At 34.1% G+C, this 13297-nt stretch overlaps 1 protein-coding gene across 1 annotated transcript in view; it reads right to left on the bottom strand.

Annotated features, from left to right (window-relative positions):
* Positions 1-13297, bottom strand: part of FSTL5 (follistatin like 5) — a 793609-nt gene that overhangs the window by 51127 nt on the left and 729185 nt on the right. The window contains exon 15 of the mRNA XM_042935151.1: positions 7408-7532. Within this exon, the coding sequence (XP_042791085.1) occupies positions 7408-7532 (125 nt within the window). The remainder of the gene's footprint in view (positions 1-7407; positions 7533-13297) is intronic.

Below are 13297 nucleotides of genomic sequence, written 5' to 3'. Positions count from 1 at the left end.
GAATATAGATAGAAAGAGCTCCCACTCCTAGGATATTTAGAATCCTTCTAGTTTGTTAGTTTATTTCTTTGTGGGAGGAATTAGCATATAAGGATGAATGGAGTAAAAAAAAAAGAACTTCATTGAACTGTGATTTTGTGAGCTCTTTAAGAATCATTTTGCAAAACAATTTTAATTGTTGCTTCTCATCCTGAGATTATATTTTTCCTAAAAATGAATTGCCCAACTGATATTTTCAATTTCTAATGTGCTAGGATTTCAGTGTAACCAGACAATTTTACTGCTAAAATTGTATCTCCTTACACCTGGCCTATCCATGAATCAAGTCACAAGTGTAGAGTTGTCTTGATAAATGGCTAACCGTATATATAATTTTGCTTTAACAGATTTGATAAAATATGAAGAAGAATGATATACTTTACTTTAACTTTCACTTTCACAGAATGTTTATTTTTCCCTTGGAGAAGCTTCAAGGAAACATAAATCAACTCCAATCCCTTCTTAATCATTTCCTTGCTGTAATTTATAACAGAAAAGGAGTGCTATAGACCTCTCTCCAGACTCACAGAATAGTGCCCGTTACTTGTTATTTCAGTTTTCTTCATCTCTTGCAGTGGAGTATAGCCATTGGCTGTGCAGGAATTATGACTGATCCGAAACTGGATAAGCACTGAGCCTCTTTTCCACATTTGACTGCAACCCTCTTACATTACACTCTTCATACTCATTCGACTTTTGAGGGTCCTAAAACAGTACCTCCAACTACCCTTTCCTTTCCAGCCCATCAAAATTGAAGAGTAACACTGAAGTCCACCAACCATGGAATTATCCAGTTGAGATATTTATTCGACACTGACATCATCTTGGAGTATGTGGTAAGGAAGGAAGGAGTTTTACAAGGAAACTTTTGGAACATTATTTGTTTGTTTGTTTGTTTGTTTGTTTTGTTTTGTTTGGTAGGTCAGGTCCAGAGGAAGAGAAAAATGTGGAAACTGGCATTTTCAGGTGTTATTGCTTTTAAGTTCTCTATTATATATACTCTATTCATCTTATTGTTTATCAATGCAATCATTGATTGAAATAACACACACACACACACACACACACACCCTCCCAAGTTCAAACATTAATTTTAAGAAACTACATAATCAACCAATCAACCCATAAAGTAAAATGCTAGTAAGAAAGATTATCAAATTTCCCAACAACTCCATTTTCCTCTCAAGAAGTAGAAGCACTTTAAAGGTAAATTTCTAGAGAAATATAACCCAAAGAAACAGGAGAAACAGAGTTTGAAATTCTAGGCAATATTATCAAATGGTGGTGTTGGGGGTGATGTTAAGGTTAGGCAAGCCTTTCGAAGCATCTCAAACAGCATCATCGAAGTTGCTATCTCCCCTTTCTACTGTAGGACTACTCCTGAAGTAGCACATAGTCTAGAAATGACTTCTTTCTTGTATTTACTGTAAGTCTCCTGTGTGCCAGTTGAACTAGATGGGATTAAACTTGTCTGTAGATGCAGTCATAACTTCAGAGAGGACAAGAGATGGAAGACACATGATTTGTAGACCTATAAGGGTTAGGCTGTAAATACACATTTTTTCCTTCATGTAGCACCTATTTTAAATTTTTTTAATGTTTATTTATTTGAGAGAGAGAGAAATCATGAGCAGGGGAGGGACAGAAAGAGAGGGAGACACAGAACTTGGCCTAGGTTGCAGGCTCCATGCTATCAGCACAGAGTCCAATGTGGGGCTGGAACCCAAGAGCTGTGAGACCGTGACCTGAGCCTAAGTCAGACGCTTAACCGCCGGAGCCATCCAGGCATCCCGATGTGGCACCTATTTTAAATTGTATCAAAGGTATTATTTTGGTCAGGGAAAATTTTAAAGAATTTCTTAGAGCTCTAAATGTTGTGCCCCTTTAATGGAGGTGAAACGATCTAGCTGTTACCTTCTTCCTTATCTTCCAATTACTTTTATTCATGACAAGTCAAAGGCTCTCAGAAAGACTTCTGCTAATTCCTGCATTTGTTGTAGTTGCTGGCCTTCTAGGTATCTTGCACTAAGCTTTATCAAGTTTCCTTGCTCTGAGCCACCTTGGCCCCTATGTAATTTTCTCTTTAGTCACCCCTCTACCAAGAATAAATCATTCTTTGGAAAAATTATGGAAGAACTTTCAAAAGGCAGGGGGAGTTCCATGGAATTATTTTGTCACTCATTGCTTAGATATCTTCCACCTCATTAGCTACTCCTCTTATTTTTTCAATTCTGCTCACCCGTTGAATCTTTACAGGGAAAATTAAAAAAAAAAACATATGATAATTTGATAAATCACTGCCAAACCTGTGTTTTTTTTGTTTTCTATACTTATTAGAGTAAAACTTGCACAGTAAGTTGTAATCTTTACACATACTACAACACAAAATTGACATTAAATTCTTTTCTCTTCAGAATGGTACCAAAAATTAAACAATATAAATTATGTAAATGTTCATTCTTTATGAATTTTAGTTGCTTTGAAGTTAATACAACCATTGTAATACAATCATTTTTCTGGGGAAAAAAAAACAACTTGGTTTTAAATCACTTTTTAATCTCTAATTTAAAAAATCAGTACAAAACTTATAAAATCTCCCATGCATTAGCCAAATCATAAAAATATTAAGAGTAGAACTATAATATCATTCAAATATATTTATTTGCATTTAATGATATTATAATAACTCAGCTCTTTGGGTACAAGTTATGAGTACAATATGAAACATTTTCCTTTACATTTGTAGAGCACTTTTGATTAAAAAAGAAAAATTTTTTCTTTTTTCTTTTTTCAGGGAATTTAAATTTTCCCTGAACAGTTGGAGGGGGGATATTGACCAACTCACACTCAAATGTATTAAAAATATCTATGCTAGAATTTTAATAACATTTTAAAAACAAACTTTCAGTCAGCCTTTCAGAAGTTGAGTAAGTAGTTGGAACTTTGGGGAAACACGATTATAATACACCTTCTCTCATCTTCCTGGAAGTTTAGTTTCATTAAAATAAACTGAATTCACAACTGGGGCTCACATATGCATATCTTAAAGAATGGCTGCACGCTGGTTGGAGTTCTTTATTATCTTCTGGATAAGCACTCATATTCAAGAAAGTGGAAGGCAAGGACACAAGCTTGGTCCAGTAAACAGAAGTCAACAGTTTAAAGACCATTTTGATTTAGATCAAAGATAGCATGGCATTGATGTATCTGTTTTATCCCCAGCCTAGGACTCAGGTACCCTTCTGATTTCTACAGAGAAAAAAGGAATACATAAAACTAAAGGGGATTTTTCTTTAATAAAGTGTCACTCTATAAGATAAATTTAGAATAACTATATGTGGCCTAGGCTGTGTCTCTCAAGGAATGGGAAGGAATTCAGCTGAGAAACTGAATGAGTAGATGGAACCAGGCCTTCCTTCTCAGATATTTTTAAAATGGAAATTAGTTTTTTGAAATGAAAATTCTTCAGGCCATTCAAAATGGGTGAAGAAAATGTGAAACATATGTACACACACACACACACACACACACACACATTGGAATATTACTCTGCCATAAAAACAAATGACGTTTTTCACAACAACATGGATGGACCTAGAGGGTATTATGTTAAGTGAAACAAGACAGACAAGGACAAATATCAAATGATTTCACTAATATATAGAATCTAAAAAGCAAAATAAGTGAACAAACAAACAAAAACAGAATCATAAATACAAATAGCAAACTGGTGGTTTTGAGGGAGGGGCTAGAAAGCAGGATGAGTGAAATAGGTGAAGGGGACTTAGAAGTACAAACAGAGAATATGGTCAATAACATTGTAATATTTATGTATGGTGACAGATGGTAACTACACTTACCATGGTGAGTACTTTATAACACAGACAATTGTCAAATCACTATGCTGTACACTTGAAACTAATATAACATTGTAGGTCAACTATACTTATGTTAAAAGGGGAAAAATAAATTAGAATCTCAAGGACTTCTAAAGTACTGAGAATATTAAGCTGTCTTAAAAAGTGAACATCTTCCTAAATTTTGTGAAGACTGAATTTTTTAAATTTTTTATTAAGTTTATTTATTTATTTTGAGAGAGACAGAGACAGCACCAGTGGGGAAGGAGCAGAGACAGAGACAGGGAGAGAGAAAATCCCAAGCAGGCTCCACACTGCCAGCACAGAGCCCAACATGGGTCTTGAACCTACGAAATCGCAAGATCATGACCTTAGCCAAAACCAAGAGTTGGACGCTTAACCAACTGAGCCACCCAGGCACCCTGACTGATTATATTTTAAACTACAAGTTTATTTTTTAATATAGATTGATAAAGTAATTTTGGTTCTCTTAAATTCCTCAGTCTTGATTTACTTTATACACTAGATTAAACAAGCTTGAGAATTATAGACACTAAAAAAAGAAAAAGAATAAATAAAAGAACAAAATGAGAAGAAGCCAAGTAGGGAAAAAATAGAGACTTTTAGCAAAATTGAAAGTATTCGCAAGGGAGCCCCTGAACCAATGTAAATTATGAGTAGAGTAGTCTGAAAGATGATTATGGGCAACATAATACTTAAACAATATTTCATTCCAGTCCTTAGAAAGAAATGAAGTAAACTAGCTAAGGTCACAATAGCCAATGGCAAATGGTGTTGCTGGGACACTCAGGCTTAAATCTATCTGACAGGAAACATAAGTACTTATTACTACTTCTACAGAATTCATGTGCTCTTAATGCTGTATTTGTTGCATCTCTGATATCATGTTAGATGTTGAGAAATCCAGTACATAAGAAATACAGTTCCCTCATTGCTATATAATTCCCTCAAAACTGTACAAATTCTGGTTTAGGAGACGGTGTAGTATTTTTTTCTTTATTCCCATTCTTATGAGATATGTGAATTAGGAGCCTACCAGTTTTTAGGCACTTAGAATATAAAATCCTGACACTTGTCCAAGAGCTTTTCAGACATTGGAGATATAAATTATTTGTAGTGAGAGTGTAGCAATCTGAGAGAAAATTAGATTAATGTGATGAGGGGTCAGAGGAAGGAAACTCATATTAATCCAACACATATTATGGGTCAGACCTTCTGCATAGCCTGGAAATATATACCAAGCAAAACAGTCAGAAAATAGTTTCACATTCCAAAAAACACAATTTATAAAAAGATCAATCTTTGCAACACATATTTAAACACATGCCAAATTTGATTAGAAAAAATATGTTACATGAAATTGGTAGAAGAAAAGATTGTGTCTATCCGTCAGATTTTCCTAATGTAAAAAAAAATTCTCATTGTGTTAAAAATAGTTTATGTTTAATGTTTTGATTTTGGAAATGTATGCTAAATTTTACTCTTACTCTTCACTTTAGTAATAGGAATAGTGAGTAGAATAGTAGAATAGTTGCAGTAGAAAATTTGACCATCTGCATTCATTAAAATGGGACTCCATATGCAAGTAGGATTGTAATTTAGTATAAATAAAGCAAAACACTCTTGCATTTCACTATGCATCCTTAAAAGGAAAAAGATTTAAAATATCTTCAAGCACACTTTCCAGTGTTTCTCATAATATATAGAAATAACCCAAATAAAATTTTGCCTTATATGTGTTCATATTATTAGGATGCTCCTCTAATTATTAGCTCCATCTCTAGCTATGTTGTAAGACCCTAAAGAGATGTTATGTTCTGACTGCATATGTATCAATTCTATAATTGTGCAATGCAATCTTGAATGTCAATTATAAATACAACCCCAGAAATACACATAGCACTTACAGCATTTAGACAAAGTTAAACTCTTGGCCTGGTAGGTATCTTACCATAATGAAATAATTTACTGGTTGCAGGGGAAAAGAAATACCCCCGAACTGTACACTATTAACCTGATTAGTGTTATAGACACAGAAAATTTGCTGCAAATAATTCCATCTTTAATGCATTTGGAAAAAAAGCAAATTTCAGAATAGTATATTAAATACAGTAATGCATAATAAGAAATGGGGTAAATAAAAGTAAGTTTTACGTATTAAATTATTGATTAGTGATAATTCATCAATAACTTGAAAATAAAAAAGGAATAGTTGTTACTCATAACACTCACTGCCAATTAAATGAAGTTGTATCCTTATCAAGTGTATAAAAATATTTTTAGGTACCATCTCAAGTGGTACCATTTTTGGTTAATATGCTGATTTCTTCTGTATCTGAACTATTACAGTGTTTATAGTCAAATGTAAAAATTATGACTTTGATACAAACAATTTTAAAATATGCTGCATTTTCAATAAGTTCTACTTATTTTCCACAAAACATGCAATAATTGTGACAGGCCATTACATTTTTTAATCACTTTATTGCTGAGTACATAATAGACACTCTGAAAGTAATGGTCAATTGATTGAAAAATATGCTAACCTCTTTGAAAACATACTTGACTGTGCAAATGACAGTTTATATGTAATGTCTGACTATGAGCCACAAGTCTGATTTATTAATCCCCCTTTTTTTCCTCATGAAAGTTGAATTTCATAATCTTTCATAATTCTTACAGCTCCAATTCTTAGATAATTTCCAATTTAATACAAGAGAAATATACACAAGAATCAATAATGACTCATATAACATATCTGGAGCATTTCCACCTCATTCACTTGAAAAACAGAACGTTATTAGTTAGGTTCAAATTCACTAACATTGCGAAGCAATACTTTAAAAGTTTTCCAAATAGATTATCAAGATACACAGTACCTGAAATTGTGATATTATCCAGCATTTAAGCCACTTCTATGGAACTTTGGAGTGACGTCATTCGAAGTTAATACTTTTCTTCCTCTTGTAAGTACACACAAAGATGGAGCACAATAACGTATTTCTCAAAGGGTAGACCTCAAACATTTTATTTAAACTTACTGTATACTTCCTAATACAGCTTTATATTAATTTCTTATGGACATTTTTATAGTAATTTCTATATAGACGTGGTGTAAGAATGTCATTATAATATATTGAATAGATTTCTAGAAGAGTGGTTCTTTCATCATGCTGAGTTCAAATGTCAGCATTTTGTAAAAGCCTAATAAGAAGACTCTAATGACAGCTTGCAAAAATATTAACTGTAAAATTGATTTAAAAATGCAACTGATCTTTTAAAATTCACTTCCTTATTAGGCATACAAAGAAATGCATGACAGGAAACTCATTACTAATGTTGGTAAATAAAATTTCAAGTAGATGAGACAAGGTAAATCATGTGTGTATTTGTTGTATAACAGAAATGTGTTTTAGTTTTTATGATTTCCCATGGCTTCCTGTCTAAATTAGAAGGAATCCAAAAATTGATCATTCATTTTAGCACTTACCTCATATGTGTGATGATGAGTGTTGTCATGGGGATAAAAAAATCATCCACTCGGTCAAACTGCTTTCCCACAGGCTGGGTGTGAATAGTGTGGTGGGGAACATTCCCACTGGCCAGGGTTATTACCTAAACAGAACACGCCATGGTTAGACATTGGCAGTGCATTCCCTTAATAGTATCAGTGTTAACTTTATTTAGAGATGAAACAAATCAGCAGTTGTTTCTTAGATTCTTTATTGCCATCCTGAAAATTAGTACATCATTAAGCAAATTGGAATTTTGTAATTGTTTGCTTATTTTCAACATAGAAATTTGTTTTTATAAAGAAAAAAACAGAAAAAGATTTGTCTTGAATAATTTCTGCTTAAAGTATAAAATTATTACAAATAACTTCTGTGTTATAAACATGTTAACCTTGCTATAATGAGAAAAATAAAAACAAGCATACATATGATGTAAATGAGATTATTAGCTTTCCTTCCTTCCTTCCTTCCTTCCTTCAGTTTTGTTAAGGTATAACTGATGAACAGAAAACTTTTAATATAGAACAGAGCTGGAAATAAAACTGAAAACTCTAAAACAAATCATACATAATATTTTAGCGCTTAATAACGTTAGAATAGATGAAATTATATTTAACTTTTTCCTCCTATACATTGAAAATAACAGGTTCAAGTAAGTTTTTATCAAAGACTCTTCCTCTTTTTATTCATTGTTAATTGGTTTTTAAAACTTTTATAGTCCATTCAAGAAAAGATGACTACATTTAAGCTCTTTTGTTCCTCATATCCCATTATGCACCAAATTCTATCAGTTCTTTCTTCAGATTTCTCACACCTCCATATGTTTTCCTGTTCCTGCTTGACAATCATTGCTCTGTGTTAGCCTTTTAAAGCACTTTCTGCCTTTATTTCTCCCCTTTTAAATCCTTTCTACATATGGCCACCAAATTAAACTTCTTAAACTATTGACTGACTCTCCTAAGTTAAGTAGACTTTCCCCCCTTAAAACTGAGTCTTTTCCTTTGGTTTATATGACAAAAGTAAATAGCATTTTTGATTTTTTTTCTCTGAGAAACTAAGTTTTCTTCATTTCTTCATTTCTTCAAGCTGATCGCAGCAATAATAACATTTATGGAGAGCTTGCTATATACCAGTATGTGTTCTAAGCAGTTTACAGGCATCACATAATTTAATAGTCAAACAACACTATAAGGTATCCTAACATTACTGATGAAAATTATTTTATGCCAATGAAGCATAACTGAGCATCTCATTTGTGTTTGGCATAGTCCTAGGTTGTAAAAATACAGTGCCTCCCTCTCTGTTCAGCATAATGTTCTCCAGTTCCATCCACATTGTTACAAATGGTAAGATTTCATTTTTTTGATTGCTGAGTAATATTCCATTATATATATATATATATATATATATATATATATATATATGTATTATATATATATATCACATATCACATCATCTTAACCATTCATCATCAGTTGATGGACATTGGACTTTTTCCATAATTTGGCTATTGTTGATAGCACTTCTGTAAACATTAGGGTGCATGTGCCCCTTCAAATCAGCATTTTTCTATCCTTTGGATAAATTTCTGGTAGTGCAAATGCTGGATGTACAGTAGTTCTCTTTTTAAGTTTTTAAGGAATGTCCATACTGTTTTCCAGAGTGGTTGCATCAGTTTGCATTCCCACCAACAGTGCAATAAGGTTCCCCTTTCCCTACATCCTCAAAACCATAAGACACTCTTAAATATAGAGAACTGAGGGTTGAAGGGATAGTGGGGTGGTGGGGTGGGTTAAATGGGTGATAGGCATTCAAGATGAGCACTGGGTATTATATGTAAGAGATGAATCACTGGGTTCTACTCCCGAAGCCAAGAAGACTATACTGTATGTTAACTAACTTTTCCCTAGTTCTTAGTCTGGACTTTGTTTCCTGATGGTTCTAGATCCTTCTCATTGCTGCAATTGAATAGGAAGAGGTGGATTACCAGATATCAGGACTGAGCTAACTGCCAGGACACACAAATTGATCCACGATGCACCTTAATCAACAGGCCAGATCTTGGGACAATCCTTGGCTCATTCCTAATGGCATCCTGCTGCTTGTTTCTCTATCTGTAATAACCTACAGCTGCCAACTCCCACTGTCACCCCATCTGGCTGGAGCCTACTTCCTGGCCAATAGCAAGACGTAAAGACTTTATTCCAAGTTGTTTCCTGGGGACATTTCCTCTCTAATTATTGTGCATTTGAAAAGACATAACATATGGATTGTAAATCTGTGTAGATGACAGACTCATGACTTTCAGAACAGCATTTCCTAAATTTTCATAAGGCATAGTTTCCTTTAAAAAAAAAATAACGAGGGGCGCCTGGGTGGCTCAGTCGGTTAAGCGTCCGACTTTGGCTCAGGTGGTGAGTTCGAGCCCCACATCGGGTTCTGTGCTGACAGCACAGAGCCTGGAGCCTGCTTCAGATTCTGTCTCCCTCTCCCTCTTCCCCTCCCCTGCTCACACTCTGTCTCTGTCTCTCTCTCTCAAAAATAAATAAACATTAAAAAAATTAAAAAAAATAGTAAAAAATAAAAAAATAACAATAATAAATCTTTGATAATTCATCTGAGAATACTAATTGGAAAACCACTGTCTTATGTACCTATAGTTATGAAATTTTATTAGTTGTTATTAATTAATTATAAATATCACAGAAAATATATTTTGCTTCCATAATTGGTAAAGTTGTATAGATTTAATTATAGTCAAATGAAAACACAAAGTATAAGTATATATATGAGTTTCAGATCTTTGATAAAAATGCTTTCGCACCTTTAAGCTTTCAGTAGCCACTATTATAAGATATATTGCATTAGGGCAAAAAGTTATTGCCTAGCCATCACAACCTGACATCAATATCTCTAGTTCTAGTCTAATCTTTCAACATGCCACAGGAACACTCTAGCAAAAATCAGACCTTGCTCATATTTCTGGTTTGGTGAATTCAGTTTCTCCAAAGGTAAGTCTGTTCCCCTTTCAAACAAATCTTAAATCCCATTTCCTTTGCAGATGTTTCCTGATAATCTTGTTGGAAGACAATTAACCATTAATCTGTTGACATTTCTCCTGAGTCAAGTCTTTCTGAGCAGAGGGCACTGGCAGAGTTGGTTAAAGGATGACGGGGTAGCAAAAAGGCCTTGGAAGCTAAAGGTGGTGTATTGCTCCAGAGAGAGGTAGAGACTTAACTCCTTTGAGCCTTACTGACATTCCAGGGTACCGTCCTGATAAGATTTGCATCCCAGAGTAATAATAATGTCTATCTTTCACAGGAGAGGATGGGCTATTGTGCCAGCAGTCTTAAAAAAACTTGGAGACACATAATTGCAGGCTCCTTCTCTTGTTAGTGCAACTGTGCTGAGGCAGGGTGATATTAATCTCTCATGGCATCACCCCATGGGAATGGGGCTGGAGAATTAACACAAATATTCTCCTTGAGTAAGAAATGGTCTGTTCTATGATCCAGAGACTCTGTGTTTCCTGTCAGCCTGTCTATCTATCAATCTATCTAATCTATCACAGATTTATATAGATGTATGTGCATGTGTGTAAATTTTACTTCATGCAAATAAATCTTATGGTATGTACTATTTCAATAGTACTTCTGAATTCTTACATATTGTATTATATTTTCAGGTGTGGAACTTACCTTTCCCTCCATCCAGCAAGTACTTAAAAAAATCATTAAATCTTACTAGCATATTTTTTATTAGACATCCAGAGAAAAAGAACCCATTTTGTAAGGGCTGGATAATGTGTGGGAAGTTACTTAACACCTTTATAAAGCCTTTTCCCCCCTTCCTGTATGATATTAAAGGAGTCTGCCTACAGTGCCTTATGGAAGGATTGCAACACTGAGGATTGCAACATTAATCTATCCAAGTAGCAAATACCAATAGGGAGGGGAAGAAATCAGTTCTAAAGAATATAGTAGAATGAAAATATATACAGCTTGTAGGGTGCCTGGGTGGCTCAGTTGGTTAAGTGTCTGACTTTGGCTCAGGTCATGATCTCATGGTTCATGAATTGGAGCCCCACATCAGGCTCTCTGCTGTTAGCACAGAGCCCACTTTGGATCCTCTGTCCTCCCTTTCTCTCTGCCCTCCCCCACTTACTATCTGTCTCTCCCACTCTCAAAATTAATAAATAAGTTTTAAAGAAAGTATAAAAATAAATAAAAAAAGAAAATATATACAGCTTTAAAAGAAAAAAAAATTAACTTTTATAAGCTGTGTTTATTTTATTTTGAAGGTAATAGAATTAAAATAATTCATAAGAATGTTTTTTTAAAACATAATATATATTGGCCTGTTTTATCTTGTCAAGATTTAAGAGTAAAATATCAAATAACTAGATGATATTACCATATTGTCATAGATCAGTCCAACAGTTGTCCACAATGAACACTGTAGTCTTTCCATCAAAAGATTGGCCTTGTTACTTCATGTTCTTGAATCTAGGCATGGAGTATGCCTTGCTTTGATCAATAAGCTGTAGAAGTGACTTTATGTGAATTCTAAGACCTAGATCTTAATTAGCCTTGCAATTTCCACTATCTTATAACCTAGAACCACCATGCTGCTAGATGCCAGTCTAAAGGATGAGCAGGCACATGCTAGAGACACAAGCCACCCAGCTAATCACCACTATCACATAACAGACGTGGGAGTGAGACTATTTTGAACCATCCAGCTACTGTAATCAGATGAGTGCAGCCATCTGAGTGTTTCTTAATCATGCCCACAAACTGCCCAGATTGCTGCACCACAGAACTATGAGTAATAAGTCATTATTATCATGTTTTATGTTTATTTCCCTTTGAATGAGAGAAAGAGACAGAGCATGAGCAGGTGAGGGGCAGAGAGAGGGAGGCACAGGATCCAAAGCAGGCTCAAACCCACAAACCACAAGATCATGACCTGAGCCAAAGTTGGGTGCTTAACCGACTGAGCCACCCAGGTGCCCCATTAAGTCATTCTTTAATTCTGTTTAACACATCAAATTTTGGGGTGATTTCATTTGCTACAGCAAATAACTGAATAACTATTACATGTTAGATGTTACTTATGACACATATTTCTAGTGAAATATAAAATGAACCATCATTCTCATAGTTCCTTTAAAATCATTTCAGTAAACTTGCCTCTTGTAAGTTAAATATTGTAAAACTAAAAATACTTCAGAATCATTTAAAGTATTGGTAGTGACAACTGACAAAAAGTAAAAAAAAAAAAACAACAAAACGAAACAAAAATTGCATGTAATACTTAGTGAAAACTGGCCAAAGTTAATGATTTAGGACTTTATAAGAAGAGGAATCTTCACAGCAGTGCTATAATCAAGGCAGTTTGAGATATAGATAAAAACACATTTCCAGGGCCAAATGTTCTTTCTCATTCCCTCTCAGTTTTCTGTTAAACTTGTAACTCCAAAAATTGAAAGACTGTGCCAAAGAGACATTGTCAAAATATATATTTTTTTCTCTACTAAGTTCTGTATAAACAACTTTAAAATGTAAGCAAATTCCACAAAGATTCTACCACTTATTCCCCAGTTAGAAACGAGTCTGTGCTCAGATAATAACACACTATCTTTCTGGAAAAATTGGAGATGTGTCTTGAGACTGTCCAACTCTCTTAGTCTCTATCTCCATGCCACGTTTTGAAAGAGAGATGGAAACAAAAAAAATCTCATGCAAATTGGAGGGAGGAAGGTAATTGCTGAAAGGTAAATTATGATTTTTTTCTTCCTAATGGCATCAGTTTTGTCATCATCGGTTATTATTTTTGTGTATAAATCTAAGCTTTGATAAGTATGAC

Source organism: Panthera leo, chromosome B1 (assembly GCF_018350215.1).
Source record: "Panthera leo isolate Ple1 chromosome B1, P.leo_Ple1_pat1.1, whole genome shotgun sequence".
Taxonomy (NCBI): Eukaryota; Metazoa; Chordata; class Mammalia; order Carnivora; family Felidae; genus Panthera; species Panthera leo.
The sequence above is the reverse complement of the archived record's forward strand: the minus strand, read 5'-3'. Positions and strand labels throughout refer to the sequence as shown.